Below are 19,017 nucleotides of genomic sequence, written 5' to 3' on the forward strand. Positions count from 1 at the left end.
TGATACTTGAAAAATACTGTATTTTGGGGTCAAGCACTCTTACAGAAGTTCACATTGACATTTCCTTCAAAGTCCACTGATCGACAAACAGAAGCCATGAGCACACTGTTTCACATTTACATCAACATTCAAGTCAACCTTCTTTCACAAACTGTTTGGTTAAAAAAAAAAGAGAAAACATGACAAACGCATTATCACATTGTGCTATGAATTATCACAGCATGTCGTTGAAGAAGAAAGCCCTTTATGGTGACAATAGATCATGATGAAACATCGTGATGAAGAAATAAACGCTGCAGCAGATCAGCTAGTATTTACAATTCCCACAATTCTTTGGTTGTTTGGTCCATTGTTGTCATTGGTTCGAGGAGTAAATTATGCCAATCAATACATAAATCTGCTAAAAGAAACACATTAATAGAATTGTTTTGGGTTCAGCTATAATCCACATGAAACAACATGAATCACAATAAATAATTTAATGAGATTTGTCTCTCATCTACCATATCTAAAAAACTGATATCTTCTCTACTTTTACTACCGCTGTCACTGTCAGTAATATTCATATTTATGCTACTATGGCTACTGTAATTAATAGTAAAATGTTCGGGCAAGCATCCGTAAACATTATTGTTTTATTAAAGAGGGACACATTGCCTTTTGACCTTTTATTGCAGCGTAACGCTAACATAATTCTGCTTTTCTGCAAATATCTGAAGGAGAATTAAATAATATACACACAGTTTTGGCTCATCATTACTAAATCAAAGGTGAATAAAAATCCCCACATTGAGGATTCAGACTGAATCGCCGCTCAAGTAGCGATTCACACCCTGTGCAATTTAATATTATTACTTCTTACTTCACATTAACAAACTAAATCAGGATGAGAACTGCCATGGAGAAATGGTTCATGGACACTTCAGCCTCCCACATGCATCAGACTAGCAATATGTAAAACTTTAAAACTCTTAACATTTTTAAATTAACAGTGACATATTACCTTTTAGACATTTTTACTCTAATACGAAGCAGCTCTATGACGTAACTCAGAATCCGTTTAGCAGAAAACCTGCAATTCCTTGGATGCTAAAAAAGGTTTGCATTTGAAAGATCATTTTGTTGATGCCACTACTGAAAAACATCCCGTGTGTTGTTGTCTTAAAGTTGATGTGGAGTCATTTTCTTTTTAAACTAACCATGGACCAAGTGACTGCAATGTGAGATGGGTTTCTCAGAGTCACAAACCCACAATCTACACAGCTTCTTTAGCATTTTCTAGCGCATTGTGTTGGTTTTCTAATTCACAAACTCCAATCTTATCAACTTTGTCTTCAGAAAAAAAGCGCGCTAGCAGGTGAAAGCAGGTAAAGAGCCACATGTTTTTCTCAGGGGTTGGTGAAGACTAAAACAGCACTAAAAGGAGAGTGAATATTGGACTTTGGATTCATCAGGTGTCCAAAAACACAACTCCAAATTAATGTTAAAGTTGCTCAGTACCTTTTGGAAATGTAACCAAGAAACATATCACCATAAAAACTTATGTTAGTGTTGCATTTCAGGACTGTTTGTTGCCAACAAAACAACTGATGCAGCTTTGAATAGTTTGTCTCTTCATATTTCTGATTTCTCTCCAATGATTTCATTGTAGAGAGGTGTCTTTAATGCTCTGCCCTTTTCATATATTTAAAAGGGGGTGGACAAAACATTAGAAACATCTCCGAGTATTTCAGGATGTACTGCAAGGCTACTGTATTGTATACTAGACAGGCGTACCTATATCTGGTAACTCAGTGTCTTTGCCCCAGATATCAAACTGAGTAACATGCTCAGTTAATGTAATGGGTCCTGAGTACTTTCATAGAAAAGTAACAAGCTTGTGTCTCCATATGTAGTGTAAGTATGACATAATAATGAGAGAAATACTTATCTCTTCACTCCTATTGCAAAACCTGTGGTTACGCTGGATCAGTGCTCTTGCACATTTTTTCTGCACGTAGGCCAGACGGGTCTACTGACAGGAGGCTTTCTGTGACACAAACCAGGACAGGAGGAGTCCAAATATGGAAATGGTCAGATAAAAATAAGGATTGTTTAACTTCCCAATCTTGGCCCTGAGTGGAGCAGCGAGGGCTAAATATAAAACCCTGTGGTTTTTCATGTCTCGCCTCTGCTGCAGTTCACAGGTTCCTCAACATTTCATTAAACTCCTGTTCCTCTCCTCTGAGCCCAGAAACCTCAAGAAAGAGGAAGCTTCTCGTGGGACTGAAGCTGAATAAATACAGCAGTGTATCATTACACACAAAATAACTTTAGACTACTGCCTCAGTGTGCCAATGAGTGAGAAATGGCACATGATACTTGTGCAACTACATTGTCCTCTCCTCCTGAAACCTGTCACATCAGAAAATTGTCATTTCTACAGAAATGGACATAATACAACCTTTTTACAAATGCTTTTTAAGTCGCTCTATAAAACCTGTGTCTCAAAGGAGAGCCACAAACAGCCACTACAGTACACTTTCCCTTTGTCCTCTACGTAGAGTGTATTTTGTCTCTTTCCTAGGGTTTGGTACCACGGCAGAATCCCCAGCAGGCTTCATTTAGAGTGCTGCTCAGCAGAGTCGAGAGCCAGAGAGCCACAGATCCTCATGGATCTGCAGCCAAATCAGAGGTCTGATACTCTTTGTGCTCTCAGCAGTCCGTGGGGACTGAGGGAAGGAGGTGTCCTCTTCCGCCTTGTCAGTACTTATTAATCCCAAAGATCCTCACACCGTGCAGCTGGGGCAGCTTGGGGATGAGTACAGTGAGCAAGGAAACTGTGTTGACCACAAAATGGACACGATCGTATTTGGTGTAGAAGCTGGTTAATATATACCTGCATCAGAGAGAGATAAGAGGAGAAGAGATAAAGTTAATAAGCCTGAGGAACATAACAAGGTCTTTATGGGAGAAAAACTTGGATTCAAATTCAGAATGGTAAAACATCAACTTAAAGGATAAGTTCACCCAAAAATGATTTTTTTTTTTTTTTTTTTTACTATTCTCACCCCCTGCTGATGGAAAATCGGGTGAAGTTTCATCGTCCAGAAAACATTTCTGGAACAAAATCACAACAAAACAGCGTTGCAGCATTCTCCTAAACAAATGATGTAGCTGGGGAGTTGTTTTAGAATGTAAACAATTGAAAAGAAAAACAAATGATTACTTGTCCAGAATAATCCAAGTCTAAGGAAGCCCCGGGATCCTGAATTGATTTGAAAAGACGTTACTTATACCCTTTTCAAAGTTAATTTCTTCACCGTAGCTGCTAAGGCTAATGCCCCGTCTGAACTGGGTGCACAAGCTGGGTGTATTTACACATCGAGGGTGTAAATACATATAACAGCTTTTCAAATAAATTTAAATTCTGGGCTTCCAGACACTTGGATTACAATAAGCGTACTGTATGGAGCCATTTTATATTTTTACCTCCGCCGAGTAGGTTATGTTTTCGCCCATGTCCATTTGTTGGCTGGTTGGTTTGTCAGCAGGATTACACAAAAACTACAGAACGGATTTCCATGAAACCTGGATGGAGGATGGGACTCAGCCCACAATAACCCAACTTTCCATCCGCATGGGCTTGAGTAAATAATGACTCTATTTTCATTTTTGGGTGAACTTATCCTTTAAGTATGTAATAACCTTTCACTTATTTTTCTCTTGATAAGCACTGCAAGATGTTTCCTAACTCTTGAACACAGTGCCAACACTTGAATCTGTGAGACGGTTTCGACATGTTGAACAACACGATTGCAACATCGGGGATTATCACTGAACTAAAGCATGCACATGTGATGCTACAATACATCTACATATTACACATATATTAAGCTCAAGAACATTTCAATTAACAGACAAACAAGTCCTCAGCACTTCCTTTATTAACCCTGACTGTGTCCTGATACCCTGATCTGATATGAACCAGATTATTAGATATAACTGCACTCACTAAGGAATTTTTTTTGAGCTAAGAATAAGGAATTGCACATCCTGTTCTCTACTGAACAAGCGAGGACATGTAATAAAAGGCTCTCCAGAGACTTTTTCGCAGATGTGTAGGTTTCCCATCCGGAGCTGAGAGACTGACCACTTGTCTCGTCCTGCTGGCACCAGCCTTGAAAACAAAATGACTAAGAGGCCTGTGAAACGAGTGTGTAAAAGCGTACCCCTGCAAAAACTGCTATCACTACAATGTTCAGGGCTGAGCTGGCAAGACGACCCCAGGGAGCCAGAACACTTCCTCCTAGCTGAACTCATGAGGGGCATGAAAGCAGCTGCAAATACAAGGTCTCTTAACAATGTGTGTGCTCGGCTAATAAGGCAGCAGCAGGGGCGCATCAATCAACTCCAAAAGAGAGGTACAAAAGGAGTGTTATTTTTAATGAGGTACATTTTTCGCAGCAAGGAAATTTAACAATCAGGTTCAATCTAAAATAAAGGTGAAGAAAAGTCACTTGAGGTAGCAGACTGATTAATTGTACATTCATGTGGTGTCAGAAAATGAGTTCCTGAATGGAAAAATTCACGCGAACGCCTCCTCAAGCTCAAGTCGGAACAACAACTTGGTTCTCGACTTTTCCACTTTGACGCCATATACCCAGAAACATGGCGGACGAACGTGAATGTTTAGTCCGGGACAAAATCACTTTGTGACACGAATCTTCAAACTTCTAACTGCTATCAAGATGTTGTTATGGTGTTGTGAGCCTCTCCTCGCAGTGTCCATGTTGTTTCCACATTACTGCTTAAAAGCTCATGAACACACTGAGGTCAGAAGAATTATTTCCCAACACGGGGAATGGGACCCAAGGAGCAAGTTAAAGTAGAGTAAGGCGCCTGGCTGGCACAGGAGGAAAAAGCACTCATGCATCTCCACAGAGACCCACAAACACAACTGGTGCTGGTAGGTGGGAAGCCAGTGAGGGACCATGTCCTTGTCAGAACATCAGTATGTACAATGTACAGATTTTAAAACCCTTTGAGGGAAATTGCGAATTGTGATTCTGGACTATGTAAATAAAGTTTTTTTGACACGACATTGGGAAGTTATTCTGTTGGGTCTGTCAACACCTCACCAATGCCAGGCGTTGGCACCCAAGAGTCTCATCTTGTTTCTGTACTTAAGTTTCGATTCATCCTTAATGATCAGCTGTTCCTTCCACTTGTTACACAACTGAAGGCCAAGCAATAGGATTTAAGGGCCACTTACAGGACAATGGGTGTGATGGTGAGGAACTTGCGTGACGCAGTGAACTGCACGCCATAGTCCATCTGCTCCCAGTGCGTGAGGAGGCGAGCCTTGCCCTGATCTGGGGTCTCGAACGGCGTCCCTTTGACGGTGTGAAGCAAGAGGTACATGCACTGCAGACAAAAGACAAAAAGAAGAGGACTGACATGTGAATATAAAATAAGAACTTAGTTAATAACAGGTTAAGGGCTTTGTCTTTGGCTTGTACTTAATTTGCTGTATAGACCCCAAAACCTAGCAGGAAGCCCCCAAGCAACAAGTGGATGTGTTCTGGGGATTCCCAGTGTTAGGAGAGCTTTAAAAGTTCCCACGAAGCAGCTAATTAAATTGTATTTGCTTTGGCATATTTATATGTCTTCTGTAAACATGTTTTTGATGTGGCTCCTGACACCCTGAGGCTGAGTGAGCAAACAGGACCACTAGCTGCATGGCTTAACAAAGCTTACTAGCTAACAGCAGCTATAGTACATTTAGCAGCAGTTAGTGGGTTACTTTAGCAACAAAGCTACCAGTATCCGTCCATCAGAAAAGTCTATAAATCGCCCCAGTACTGTAACTGGCCTTCGTCATTCTCAAAGCCTTTGTATGGCCCCGTACCAGAGGCTGCTGGTAGCAGTAGTTAACAGTTAGCAACACATAAAGCCATCTGCCCAGAGTTGAGGCGGAGCAGACGGAGGGCAGCGACAAGATAAAACCAGAGAATACAGTATTTTCCATAAAGTATGATCCAGTTTCACCCAAATCAGTAAAAAGAAGGTGTTTGTTTGTGTTTTTGTACAGTGATATGTGAGGCGAGCCCCCCCAGAGACAAGTATTTAGAAAGCAGTTATTGGACACAAAATTAGCATGTGCCCCCAGAATATATGCGGAAGGAGTCAACAACATCTTTAAAATAGTTTTTCAGGAGAATACAAACTGTTACGACCCCAGAGGACATTTAAACACTTCTATTAATGAATATGCTTTAATTTTCTCTGTGGTCTCTCTGTGTTACCCAAGTGTGTGATTGGTTGCAGGTGTGTTTGGCTGAGTGATGACTGTGTGAGTGTAGGTTGTCCAGGGAGCTGATTGGTCCAGCCTCCAAACCAGAAGTTAAAAGGCCGGCTCCTCCCAGTTCCCGTGGGCTCTCCTCCCTCTGCATCCGGCCAGACTGCCAGCATTACTGTTTGTGTGTTCGATTTGTGTTTTGAAATAAACCTGTAAATCTTCTGTTGCTGGTAGTTCTTGGGAGATGGGAAGAGGGAAGTCTCATATTCATTGTTGTGCCAGGGTTTCCCCTCGGCCCTGATCGTAACACAAACTCTACAATACCATTAAGAAGACGTACAGAACAACTTTTTCCCCCCATTGTTAGGCCTGATACTGGCGTACAGGAGAAAGCAAGACAAACAGTATGTGATAAAAAAAAAACTCCTGTAACAAGCTCACACTGCTGTTAATATTATGCTTTTCTCAGAAACTGTGAGCCAGCCAGACAGTTAGGTAATCAAAGCTTATGATACAAGACTCAGGAATAAGTCAGCTCTGAAAACTAAACGCTGGTTGAATCATTACTGGCACCAATCTTTTAACAATGAACATGACTAAGGGCAGTTAAGCCTTCCTGCAGAGATTTGTCACCCTCTGACTCCTTTGTTAAGTCACCTTCATTCACCACATCCAAAAGCCGTTCACAAGGCTGCACTGTATGTGTCCTTCACTGATTTGACAAATGTTAAAAAGGAAGCTGGTTGTGCTGGATGGCCCCACTCACCAGATTGTGAATGAGGTTGGTGAGGGTCCATACCACGGGTACGCTGGCGAAGGGAATGCTGAGCAAGATGACGTGCAGGAGACCGATGCCCAGGATGTAAGACAGCCACATTCCTCTGCTGTTCATCACTCGGGTGTTGGGGTTCACCTCGCTGTGTGCCGTGCCCACATTCATGATGGGACTCTGCTGACTGTACGATGTACAGACACTAAGTGATCTTAGTCTGAACCCAGCTGGTGTGGCTGTCTGTCTGCTGTAAAGTAAACAGAAAGAAGTGCGCTGGATTATTTACAGATTGAAACAGGTTATCAAGCAAGTTATAATCTAGGGAGTTATTAAAGGATAAGTACACCCAGAAATTAAAATTCAGTCACCTCCATGCCGATGGAAGCCAGGTGAAGTTTCAAAGTCCACACAACATTTCTGAAGCTTCTCAGCATAACAGCCTTGCAGCATTCCCAAGTCTCAAGAAGCCCTGAGATCCCAAATTGATTTGAAAATACATTATTTACACCCTTTTTAAGGCGTCACTGTAGCCACTAAAGCGCACCCCATCTTAAGTTAGTGCACAAGCTTGACAGCATTTCGAGGGTGTAAAAAATGGCTTTTCAAATCAATTTGGGATCTTGGGGCTTCCAGAGACTTGGATTTCACCGGGCGAACTATAAGGAGTTATTTTATTATTTTTTAAGGTTTTATAAGAAATCTACTTCAGTCGTTAGGGAGAATGCTGCAATGCTGTTTTGTTGCGAAACCTCCAGAAATGTTTTGTGAAACTTCATCCATCAGCATGAGGGTGAGTAGATACTGACTGCATATTCATTTTTGTGTGAACTGTTCTTCTAAGACTTATGACAATTAAATTAACTTTGCTAAACTGTCTATACCATCAACTTTTCACTGAATGACTTGCTTGCTCCTAACTGAAGTTTAAAAATTATAACGTTGCTAACTTTCATACTAACTTTCAGTGGAACCAATTTATTTGTTGTTTATTTAGCTATTGTTACTATAGCTACTCCTAGTGAGGTCAACATAAATTATTACCAGTATTTAAGTGAAACTGACAAAAAGAGCATGATCGTGATGGCTGTGTGATCATATCATGTTTTGTTTGATTGTTGTTGTTTTTTTACAAATAATGTATGTCTAAGTAAAGACATTCTGGCAAATTGTGATTAAAAAAATAAGAAAATGGTTGTTGAAGTTTTAGATTTACACATATGGAGTGTTTCGTGCCATAACTGATAGCAGTGGATGCCAGATATGTAGCCATCACCTTAATTAAGGATTTTGCAAAACATGATGTGTCACTGTGAAAAGCCTTATCAATATTCCTCATTATCATTGCATTAGTGATATTGATTTTACCCATGTGCCTCCCATTTCATCAGCTTCAGATACTGTACAATAAAAGCACACCTGCAAGCCAATCAGAAACCAGCGTCTTTGCGGCCATGATATAAATAGAAGTAACATGCAACTGGGGCTAAATGAAGATACAAGTTGGCTAATTGTAGAAAAGTGATTAAAAAAAACTGCCGAGGAAGCCATTATCTGCCTGGATAACAGTAATTGACTGACTAGAGTAAACAGTGTCATTCCAGCATGCTGTTCCCTGAGTTCAAAACGTAACCGGCTACATAATTATCCGTAACGTGGCTACAAGTGGACTAGCTAGCAGTGCTGCAGTTAAAAGTACACCAGCTAATATGTGTCAGTTATAAAGCAGTAAATAAATCATTACACTCGCTGCAGAGAAAAATGGCTTCAACTCCGACCTGTATTGGCACTAGTCCGTTATCACAGTTAGTGTCTTGTCGATGCCTTCAGTTATGTAAGTGATAGCATCACTGTGAGACCGGCGAGGCTCCGGAGTGTCGATCAGTCATCCGGCACCATCTTTGAGCTGCAAACGTGCTGCTGCGTGCTGCGGGCTGCTCGTGGGCTCACGATCACTCGAGACACTTTTTCCTTCGTCTTCCAGACAACAGCTGGTGACAACACAGCACAGTTCATGACGGAGCGTCACCGACGGTCGTTTTCACGGCCGCCGTTGTCTTTACTCTTCGCATTCTGCCGCGATTGGTCGATATGGGTCACGCGGGCAACACTGACCAATCACGGCGCAGTGCGTTGAAAGAACGTGGACTACGCCCCCCTCCGACGTCACAGCGAAGGAGGGATCCGAGGAAATGGGCATGATCGACTGGATAACGGGAAAAATTTAACATTTTAAAAAATAATTTCTAAGTTAATTGCACTTAATTTGTGGTATTTATTATCATTTAAAAAATAATTCAATTTTTTTTGTGTTTCTTTTTGTTTATTTTCTAAATATTTTTGTATTTTTGCAACATATGCATCTGGAAATTTGACACCCTTGAAATAAAAGTTTTAAAAAAAGAAAAAGTGGCTCTTAGAGATTTTTTTAACACTATAAAGCATTAACTTTTTCAATATTTTTTCTTTAGTTTTATTTCATGAAGAGCGTCACCAATACATTCGTAACATATATTATCATTTTAAAAATAATTTAAAAAAGAATGGTTTTTTTTCATTTTTTGTTTTTTTATCTAAACATTTTGTATGGGAGGTTTTTATCTTCTTTTATCTTGGAAATTTGACACCCTTGAAATAAAGTTTTAAAAAAAGAAAAAGTGGCTCCATTTTTTAAACACTATAGAGCATGAACAATATTTTCTTTTTTAGTTTAAGTCCCTGACGGAGCATCACCGATGGTCGTTTTCACAGCAGCTGCGTATTTACTCTTTGCATTCTGCTCCGATTGATTGAGATGTGTCATGTGGTCAACACTGACTAATCACAGTGTAGTGAGTCGAAGGAAGGATCCGAGGAAACAGGCATTATTGACTGGATAATAGAATAATTAAACATTTTTTAAAATAAGTTCTAAATAAATTATACTAAATTTTTGACATTTTTTATCATTTAAAAAAATAATGGAAAATATTAAAATAAAAATAAAAAATTATGGTAGGATTTTATCTTCTCTACATGTTTTGCAACATAAGCAACTGGAAATCTGACACCCTTAAAATAAAGTTTTTTACCTTACGACTTGTGCAACGACTCTGTAAGGTCACACCCACACTGAGTTTAAAAGCCTGTGACTCCCCTCCAGTTAGTTAGAACTGAGGAAGCCTCTTGGATGAGAGGTGAAACGTCTTCAACAAACTGAAACAAGTCCAGTTACCTACGATACAGCGCGGAGATTATGTTCACATGATCATACTGACAATGCTAATATGTTGATGTGACAGCAGGTATAATGTTCATCAGGTTCACCATCTTAGTTTAGGCTAATTAGCATGCAAGCATTTGCTAATTTACACTAGAAACAAACTAGTTAAACTAGAGTGCATACCTTCGCCAAGGCCCAACAGTCCCCTTTAATTCAGTCAGGCCTGATCCAAAGTCAAATCCACTCTAAATCTTTAACCCATAACTGCTTAACTATAATCTAAGATCACCAGATCAAAATGTACTCACTCACAGATACCAGCCACCTAACTACACCTAATTTACTTTAAAGAAAGTTAAAAAAAGAAAGAAAAAGAAATCCTGGATCCACCCCTTTACCTGGATCTGCACCAAAAGTTAATGGGGTCTATTCTAGGTCCAGACCCATTCTCCATCCAGGTTTCAGGGAAATTCAGTTGTTTTTGTGACAAACCAACCAACAAACAGACACGGGTGAAAACATAACCTCCTTGATGAAGGTAAAAAATACAGTTGAGGTTGATAGCTGAGTGAATCTCCCTGGTGTGGGATTAATAAAGTTTGATCCTATCTTATCTTATTAGTCTTGCTGGTATTGGGTAATAAACCAAAGTATTTGATAAATAGATATTCTGAACTGATTGTAGTTCCACAGAAACAAGTCAAGGGGTCACCAAAGGAAATCATGGATATCCATCCAATAGTTGCCAAAACATTTCAGACCACAAATATCAACCTCATGGTAGCGCCAGAGATAAAGTCAGGGGACCATCATGCTCTGGAGACCATGAATATTTATGCAAATTTCATGGAAATCAATCCATTAATGGTTGAAATATTTAAGTCTGGACCGAAGTTGTGGCACCGACAGACAGAATGACAGGCCGACATAGCCATCTCTAGAGCTATCCACATGCCTAAAAATAAAAAAGCTATTAAACTGATATAAAACAGAGGAGAAAGCCACTTGAGATTAGGTTTGGCATGTGTCATGGCTCTTCAGATATAATTTAAATTCTGGTCATCAGGAGTTCACTGCCTCTGACATCTCCCTGGGTAGCACTTGATACTTAAGTACAAAAGGAGGCCCTTGACTTCTTATGTACCCATGGCGAGAGGAGTCCTTTCTAGAGGGAACAAAAAATGACTGACGGAGCCGATACTCTGGTCCCAAAATCAAAGATCAACAGTGTCATGTTCTAGGTCCCAAGATAAGCCCGAATACTAATTTAGGCCCACAGTAGCCTGAAGCCAAAGGGGTCAACTGTGTTCTCCTGGCATGCAATGTTACGTGACACCCACTGTTTGTAAGGGTAGCCCTGTGATGAGTGGCAAGAAACAGGTTTGGCCGACTGACAGTGAACTCTCTCGTCTGCTCGTAGCCTTGGGTGCTATAGCCGTGTTAGATATGTAAACCTAGAGCTCTGTTCAAACTGTGGATGACAGTATTGTGAGATCATCGCTGGCACTGGAACAATGGCCAAATACATGACACTGATAAAAAAAAAAAGACCTCAGGAGGGGGCGAACGATGACGACTACAGATGCAATGTCAAGATCAACAAGTCGTCATCGGGATAGATTTGACATTGAGATACATAATCTAGATTTTAAACAGACAGTACACTTTTTTGATAGTCATACACATCAAATGAAAGTTGTGCAAATTAAGGTGTTCATATTTATACCTAGGATCTAAGTAATGAAATTTAAAGTGGGATGCTTTGCTGTCCGTATCACTTTTGAAAACAAGCAATTTTTTCAGGGGGTTTATTGGAAGTTGTCTTGATCTGTAAATACTGTAAGTTTAAGCAGCATAAACATGTAAAAGAACAAAAAAATCCCTCTTTTTCTCTTTTTTTAAATAATTGTTATATCAGTCCCTTTTACAATATGTACACTCAGCCAAGCAGGAGTGGGCATCTGATCTTCGTGGTAAGAAAACTTACTGACGATAACAAAAACAACCCTTCAGTCCCGCAGACATATCCATTTCTTCACAACCACATATTTATTATATATATTTAGATACATTCCTCTGCAGATAACATTTCTCTACACTTGCGATGCCCACTGGTTGTCTGGCTGAGCCTCCCCAGACGTAATGTGATGCCATTTAATAGGACTCATGTATTTTGTTTTGACATCAGTGGCTGTCTTCAGCTGTGAACTTAGATTAAATTCTTTGTCTCACTTTAGAAAGAATTCATAAAACTATATCTAATAATCAACTACAATTTCACAACAATAATACCGTGCCTAACATTCAGAAAATTCAACACAGAATGGACCAGGACCAAAATTTGAACCAAGGACCGGTTTACCTTTATGTACCAAACACTGAACTGTTCCAAAAATATTTCATATCTGTGGATTATAAAAACATATTTATTTCTTGTTACAGCATTGCTTTTATATTGTCTTGTGCTTGCACTATTATTGGTCTTCCCTTCATTATAGCTGATGGTTTACTAGTTGCTGAAGCTTGTATAGTTTTATATCACTTCAGCATTTAAAGCAACAAAATGTAACTTCATGGAGAGAGACAGTTGATTGCTGAGTCTCATCCCCCAGTCGTCTTTGGGTTGATAGCTCGGGTCGGACGCCAACCCAAAGCTGAGATTGTAAGAGAGAAATCATCCACTTTACTCTTGGCCCTTGTGCAGCTTGCATCGGTGATAAAGCCTCAGCTTTACAGAAAAGTCTAAGCTGTTTGTTCTTTGTTGTAGCCGAGAATGCAATATTGCAATGTTCTCGTCTGAGGAATATGGTCTTAAATCACTTGGTGCACCAGAGGTACAGTGAGATTGTAATCTGTCAGTGTAGTCATTTTATTCTAACAAACTCACCAAGGAAAAAATCTGCTTGCTTGTTCAACAGTTTTGCCTTAATTAATCAAATCACAACTGTAATGTATAGTGCATAACACTCATTGTTTTATAGAGGGAGAAGCTTCACATTCTGCTCCTGTTGTTAAAGTAATATAAGATGTGAGATACAAAGATTTTCTTGTTTTTTCCTTTTTTGTATAATTTTAAATTGAACAACCTGACTGAAGATATCAGTTTATGGCGCTTATTCGTCACGATCACTGACATTTTTAACGACTGATAAATAATTGTTAGTTGCAGCTCTAGTCATATGTCTATGTCACATTAAAGGTTCATGATGCTTACAAGGCATTTCATTTGCTGAGTCTACTTGTCAATAAAGACCTTCTGATGGTGTGTGACCAGCAGATGTCACCATCAACACACTCTGAACTGCTTCTCCAATCCTGGAGTCTTTGTGTGATGCACCCTCAGTCATGTAACTTTGACACAAGCACAGTGGTGCAGTCAAGATGAAATGTATATAATAATTAATACCAGCTCATTCTCTCTGTGTTTCTACTTGTTACCACTAATCTACCTTGTTTCCAGCAAAGACATCTTCCCCAAAAGTGCATGTATCCACACAACTGAGAACTGTACAGTTAATGTTTATGATGTGATAGTGTCTTTTCGTATACGCATTACATGATAATTCCCGTATTACTCACTATCTAAAAATGAAATGGTATGCTTGTAGTCTGCATAACTGATGCTTAATGCTTAATCCTTGTTTACATACAGCACATAAACAGGTATCAGCAGGTATACCTGGCTGAAGTTAATGCAGTCTACACCAACACTTCTTCAGTAACTCAAACCTTCATGACATGAAAATATGCAGTTCCTGTTCAAAGTGGTTACAAGATGTTTTGATTCAACTTCATAATCATTTTGGAGGCTGTAGTTTGCGGTGTGTTGCTTCATACTGAGAGGTATTTCTAATATTTTGTCAACCCCATTCATGTCAACGAGGGTTAAATCCTCTACATTTAAAGGATTAAATAAAGCTATATCTGACTAAAGTCTACTTAACACTCAAAATATGCAGTATTATCTGTATTCATCTTTTTGTGCTTCTTGTCATTTCATTTGTAAAATTGTCTAACAATTTATCTTAACCAGTGTTTTGTATTTCTTTTCACACTTCCCGCCGACATGAAAATGCCTATTGACCTCTGTGAGTTCGAAATCTGAGGTTGCATCGAGCCAAAGTGGGAATTTGTTCAAATCCATCAAAGCTGATAAAAAAGGAAAACAAAAAAATATTCCTGTAGATCTTCTGCAGAGCTAACAGGTAAGGAATATGCTGTTGAGCTAAGCAGGGGAGTAGAGATCGTTACACATACTTGAAAATATATAAATATACATGGCTGTTAACATGAATGTGCTCTTCAGGTCGATGGTACTGCAGCTTGTACGGCCTGTAGATGAGCTGGATGTGACAGGAATGACACTGCTGGGGCACTTTTCTCCAATAGGAGAGGTGGACTTGTGACCCAGGCAGGCTTGGATGATAGCCTCGCTGGAAAAGGCTGACGCAGGGAGTCCATTATTGCCCCTGGAGGAAGCTGAGGATTAGAACACCAAAGAATTTCAATAAAAGAAGTGTCTGTTTGGGGGTCGGGGAGGGGCAGAAGGATGGTGGTGGTGGTGGTGTGGGGGGGTTCCCCTCATTGTCCCAACAGTGATTGAGAGCAAGAGGAGGGGAGTGGGACGGCATTGTGTTTGCAGCTCCTCTGAAGAAGGTGGTTATTAGGGGGGATGGCTAAGGAGGGGTGAGGGATGGGGAGGCTGTTGACTCTTCATCTTGTGTGAACAAAGTCTCTGGCACATAGCCCTCTTCTGTCCCTCTGTCCTGGACTCCCTTGTTTACGAGTGCCATGAATTCTGTCCCTCTCGGCAGGGACCCCCACCAACTCCAACCTGCACCGCCGCACATTGTGGGGCTTAAGTGCCCTTTAATTAGGCCGCCTCAGTGTCCGGCTGAAGACCGCTGAGGGTTTAGGCTCTTCCCTGTGAGACCGTGCTGAGCGGCTCTCACACACACACCCATAGAGCTTCTCTCACACAGCCGATGGATGAAGTGTTTGCTGCTCTAATGAAAAAGGTTTATTTGGGGGGAAGAGGTCTTGTCGTCTTTGTCCCCTGTCTTAAGGAGTCCTCACAAAGGCGTTGATATTATCTCTAACACTCTCCCATTTCCAGGACACATTAGCGAGGACTCTGAGGTGAGGTCTCCAAGCACCAAGAGGACTTCCAAAATTCCCCAGACGAATCATGACACTAAACACGATGCACTTCCTGTACAGACAGTGCTCACTGCACACCAGAACTTTATTACCACTATCTGGTGTCAATTAATAAGGCAATTACTTCGCAGAAGGAGGGGAAAGGAAATCTGGTTCGTGGTCATGAAATTTCCATTTCGAACATTATGTAGCGGAGCTTGAATTCATGCAAAAATATGTAAAGGACCGTTTATTCACATAAATTCAACCATCATCCACAAACACATGCACAGCTTTGTCATTGTGATGGAGCACATTTCATTATCATAACAGCAAAAAAAAAAAAAAAGCACAGGATCCGGAGTCTAAAGGGGGAGGTGGGCAAGAGGCATTGGGAATTTGCTGAACTGCTCCGGCAAAATGAGTAATTTCTGGATGCCCCCTTTGTGTGAAGAGCTTACAGGGTGAGGGCCCTGAAAGGAAGAGGCAAAGGACGGATATAAACATGGGAGCAAGTGGAATAAAGTGAAGGATGGAAGGAGTGAGAGACGGAGAAGAATGATGAAAAGAAGTTTGTGAAGGGAGCAGGGCGGGATTGGGCGTGTTCAGAAACTTTTTCGCTACAGCCCAGTGTGTGTAGATACCCTCCTAATCCTGGTTTTATTGGCTGCCTGTGTCCAGCCATGCCGGTCGGATTGAGTAGGGAGGGTAAAGAGGTGGGGGGGCCGAACACATGTCCTTCTTTGTGGTAATAGGCTGATTAGGCCTGAGAAAGAGCCGGACCTGGTTACGGCCTTTCTCAGGTCACCGTAGAAACCGGCCCGGTAGGGGACCTCTGTGTGCGCCTCCCCCTCCTGTGCACCTACTGATGCAGACACGCAAGCAGAGGCCTTCCTCTGCAGAGAAATCACCACCACGATGAGTGTTGTTGAGTCACAGTTCATCTCAAGATCAGGCTCCAATGTTCTTGACCTTAATCGCTGCTGCCTTTCCAGACAGTTCGCATTGCACTTGTGGCCTCAACCTGGGAAACGTGGTTTCAATGTTGTTCAGATGCAGACCGCAGACTGATTCCTTCGCCTGGGCTCATAAATTAGACCACTGTCACATTCCCCCCATCCATCCCTGGCCCTACACACCGTCTAAAGCTCCTACAGAGCAACTGTCATCCAAATCCTGGAGCTGAGCTCGGCACATTTCTAACGATCACAACAATGTTCGTGATCGAAAGCAGACCTGCCTCATTGTCAGCACCGCGATGACATACCGCATCTTGACTGGAGGCATTGAAAAGTCATCTCTATTGGTAGAATGTAGAAGACTCCCCACCACGACTGGCTGGAGAGCAGGCTCACAAAGATATCTATCAATTAATGTCACATTTAGAGACTCGGAGAACCCCCCCCCCCCCGTCCACTCCTCTCAAACAGGGCGGTAGGTCGAGTGCTGCTCAGTCACTGCCTGTTTCCCTACCTTCTTTGTCATGGAGGAATAAAACAGAAGGGGTGGATGAAGGGGGGGCACTCCACATCTGACCTCCAGACTGTGGTCACTGTGCTCCCTCTCTGCGGTGGGCACTCGGCCTCCTCTCTGCAGAGTGCACGCTCCCAGCCCCTGCTGAGCGACCTTCCAGCCCCCTCAGTCCACCGAGCTCACTCATGCCCTGCAGGTCCTCAGCAAAGAGACCACAGGGCCCCCGGGCAACTCACATCAGAGGGAAGTCCGACATGTTGCTGACGTATAAATACTGTTTAAAACCACTTCATAGCAACAACGGTAAAAGTCTTATATTTCAGTCACCTGTCACTTTAGAAGCATCATAAACCCTAATCTATGACTAAAATACTAAACTGTGTGCTCTAAAATTAATTCCATTCATTTTTTTGGTTGCTACAATATTAAATCAGGATGAAATCAATAAAACATCTCTTACTATGTCACTGAACCTATTATGACCTTTCTTACTTGGAAACAGATCTCCCAAAGGCTGGTTTCCATATGGCTCCACACACTCAATCTGTTGTGAAATCTATCATGTAATCCATCTGGTCTAATGACTTGTAAATGTATTTTTAATAAGCATTTACTCACATTTTTAAATTATGCGTTCAAAACAGCCTTCAAATCTAGTTCATTAGTTCACCTGGGACCAGTGTCCAAAAAAATCCTTTTAGTGGTTTTTTGGCTTAATTTTGAGGACTATTAATCATGTCAGAAAATAGTGAAATTTAACCAAACAAAGATGTTACCACTGACAACAAGGGCTGCTTTTATTGTTGACTAATCTGTAGATTATTTTCACAATAAATCAACTTGTTCCTTGGTTTTTAAAATATAGGTAAATGTTAAAAATGTTGAAAAATGCCCAACATGATGCTCTCAAATGTTTTGTTTTGTCCACAACCCAAAGATATTCGGTTTAGTGTCATAGAGGAGGAAAGAAACGAGAAAATATTCACATTTAAGAAGCTGGAATCAGAGAATTTTTGACTTTTTTTTCATGAAATAATACTCAAACTGATTAATCGATTATGAAAACAGTTGGTGATTAATTTAATAGTTTACAACGGATCTATTAATCGTCTGGCAACATCAGTCTCTAAAGGGAATGGAGCAAAAAAAAAATCTAGCAGCAAACTGGTCGGTAGGTCAAAATAATCCAGATGTTTAAGGAACTTTCAATAAAAAGTAATGTTCTGTGAAGTCAAACATGATATTTACACTGATGAACCCTTTCATTACTGCTTTCAAAACATCTTCTACCATCTCTAACAGTCACTCTTTCCATGATGCCTGACTGATAATCCTTTGAGACAAAACTCTTCACCAGATAGTCATCACTACAACTGACGTTTGTTTGATCTCTGCCGGGTATCTTGTTTGCATTCGTCCTGATCAGTTTCCTTGTGTGTGAATCAAATGCGTGCTTACTTGAGGCTAAGTCCATCACAAGTGTCCCACCCTCCTCCTTCACTCTCTATCTATCTGTCTCTCTCTCCTCTCCCTCCTCCTCCTCCTCCTCCTCCTCCTCCTCCCCCCCGTCCCACGGCTGCTCGCCCCGCAGCCCATCAGAATGACAATAGTATTGATGTAAAATGTGTCGCCTTTGGGCCGCTGAAGCATATAACCCCTGCATGCCTGGCCCAGCCACCACCACACTTTATGGCTTTATTGTGTCCCCTTTTATGTCCTCCCCTGTTGGGGTGGGCGGTCAACAATTTAGAAAATTCACTGTATATGTCTCCGTGAGCGGGGCAGAGATTATACGTGTGTTGACGTGTGTGTGCACGCACTGTATGCACGTATATCCGGATCAATTAGTCAGGGCACAACCCCTAAAAAATCAATGTGTCAACACGTACGTCAGCGTGTCGCAGAGTCTTCTGGCCTACATCCCGTCTCCCACCTGCAGCCACTTTGGAGGAATAATTTTCTTCAATGATCACGGATGAAACAAGTTGAGTAACAACTCCTCTCTACCTTTTTTCATGTGTCCCTCCCTCTCTCATTTCCCTCCCTCCCTCTTTTCACTCTTTCCTTTCTTTTCCACATTACCAGGGGGTGGCGTGTGATTGACAGATGGGAACGAATAATAATTTTTTTTTTGTAACCTAAGGCCATCTTCTG

General features: G+C 41.1%; 1 protein-coding gene across 4 annotated transcripts in view; it reads right to left on the minus strand.

Annotated features, from left to right (window-relative positions):
• ormdl3 (ORMDL sphingolipid biosynthesis regulator 3) overlaps positions 1-19,017 on the minus strand; it is a 19,549-nt gene continuing 532 nt past the window's right edge. The window contains exons 1-4 of one of the 4 annotated variants that reach the window (XM_084342927.1): positions 8,828-9,195; positions 7,047-7,296; positions 5,255-5,406; positions 1-2,878 (exon numbers count right to left, since the gene is read on the minus strand). In XM_084342927.1, coding sequence (XP_084199053.1) covers positions 2,743-2,878; positions 5,255-5,406; positions 7,047-7,220 — 462 coding nt within the window. In that variant the 5' untranslated portion in view covers positions 7,221-7,296; positions 8,828-9,195 and the 3' untranslated portion in view covers positions 1-2,742. Of the gene's footprint in view, positions 2,879-5,254; positions 5,407-7,046; positions 7,300-7,420; positions 7,439-8,827; positions 9,196-19,017 lie in introns of those variants that run through there. The other 3 variants (XM_084342926.1, XM_084342928.1, XM_084342925.1) reach the window with 3 other exon arrangements.

This window comes from Pagrus pagrus (genome assembly GCF_965226575.1).
Source record: "Pagrus pagrus genome assembly, chromosome: 21".
NCBI lineage: Eukaryota > Metazoa > Chordata > Actinopteri > Spariformes > Sparidae > Pagrus > Pagrus pagrus.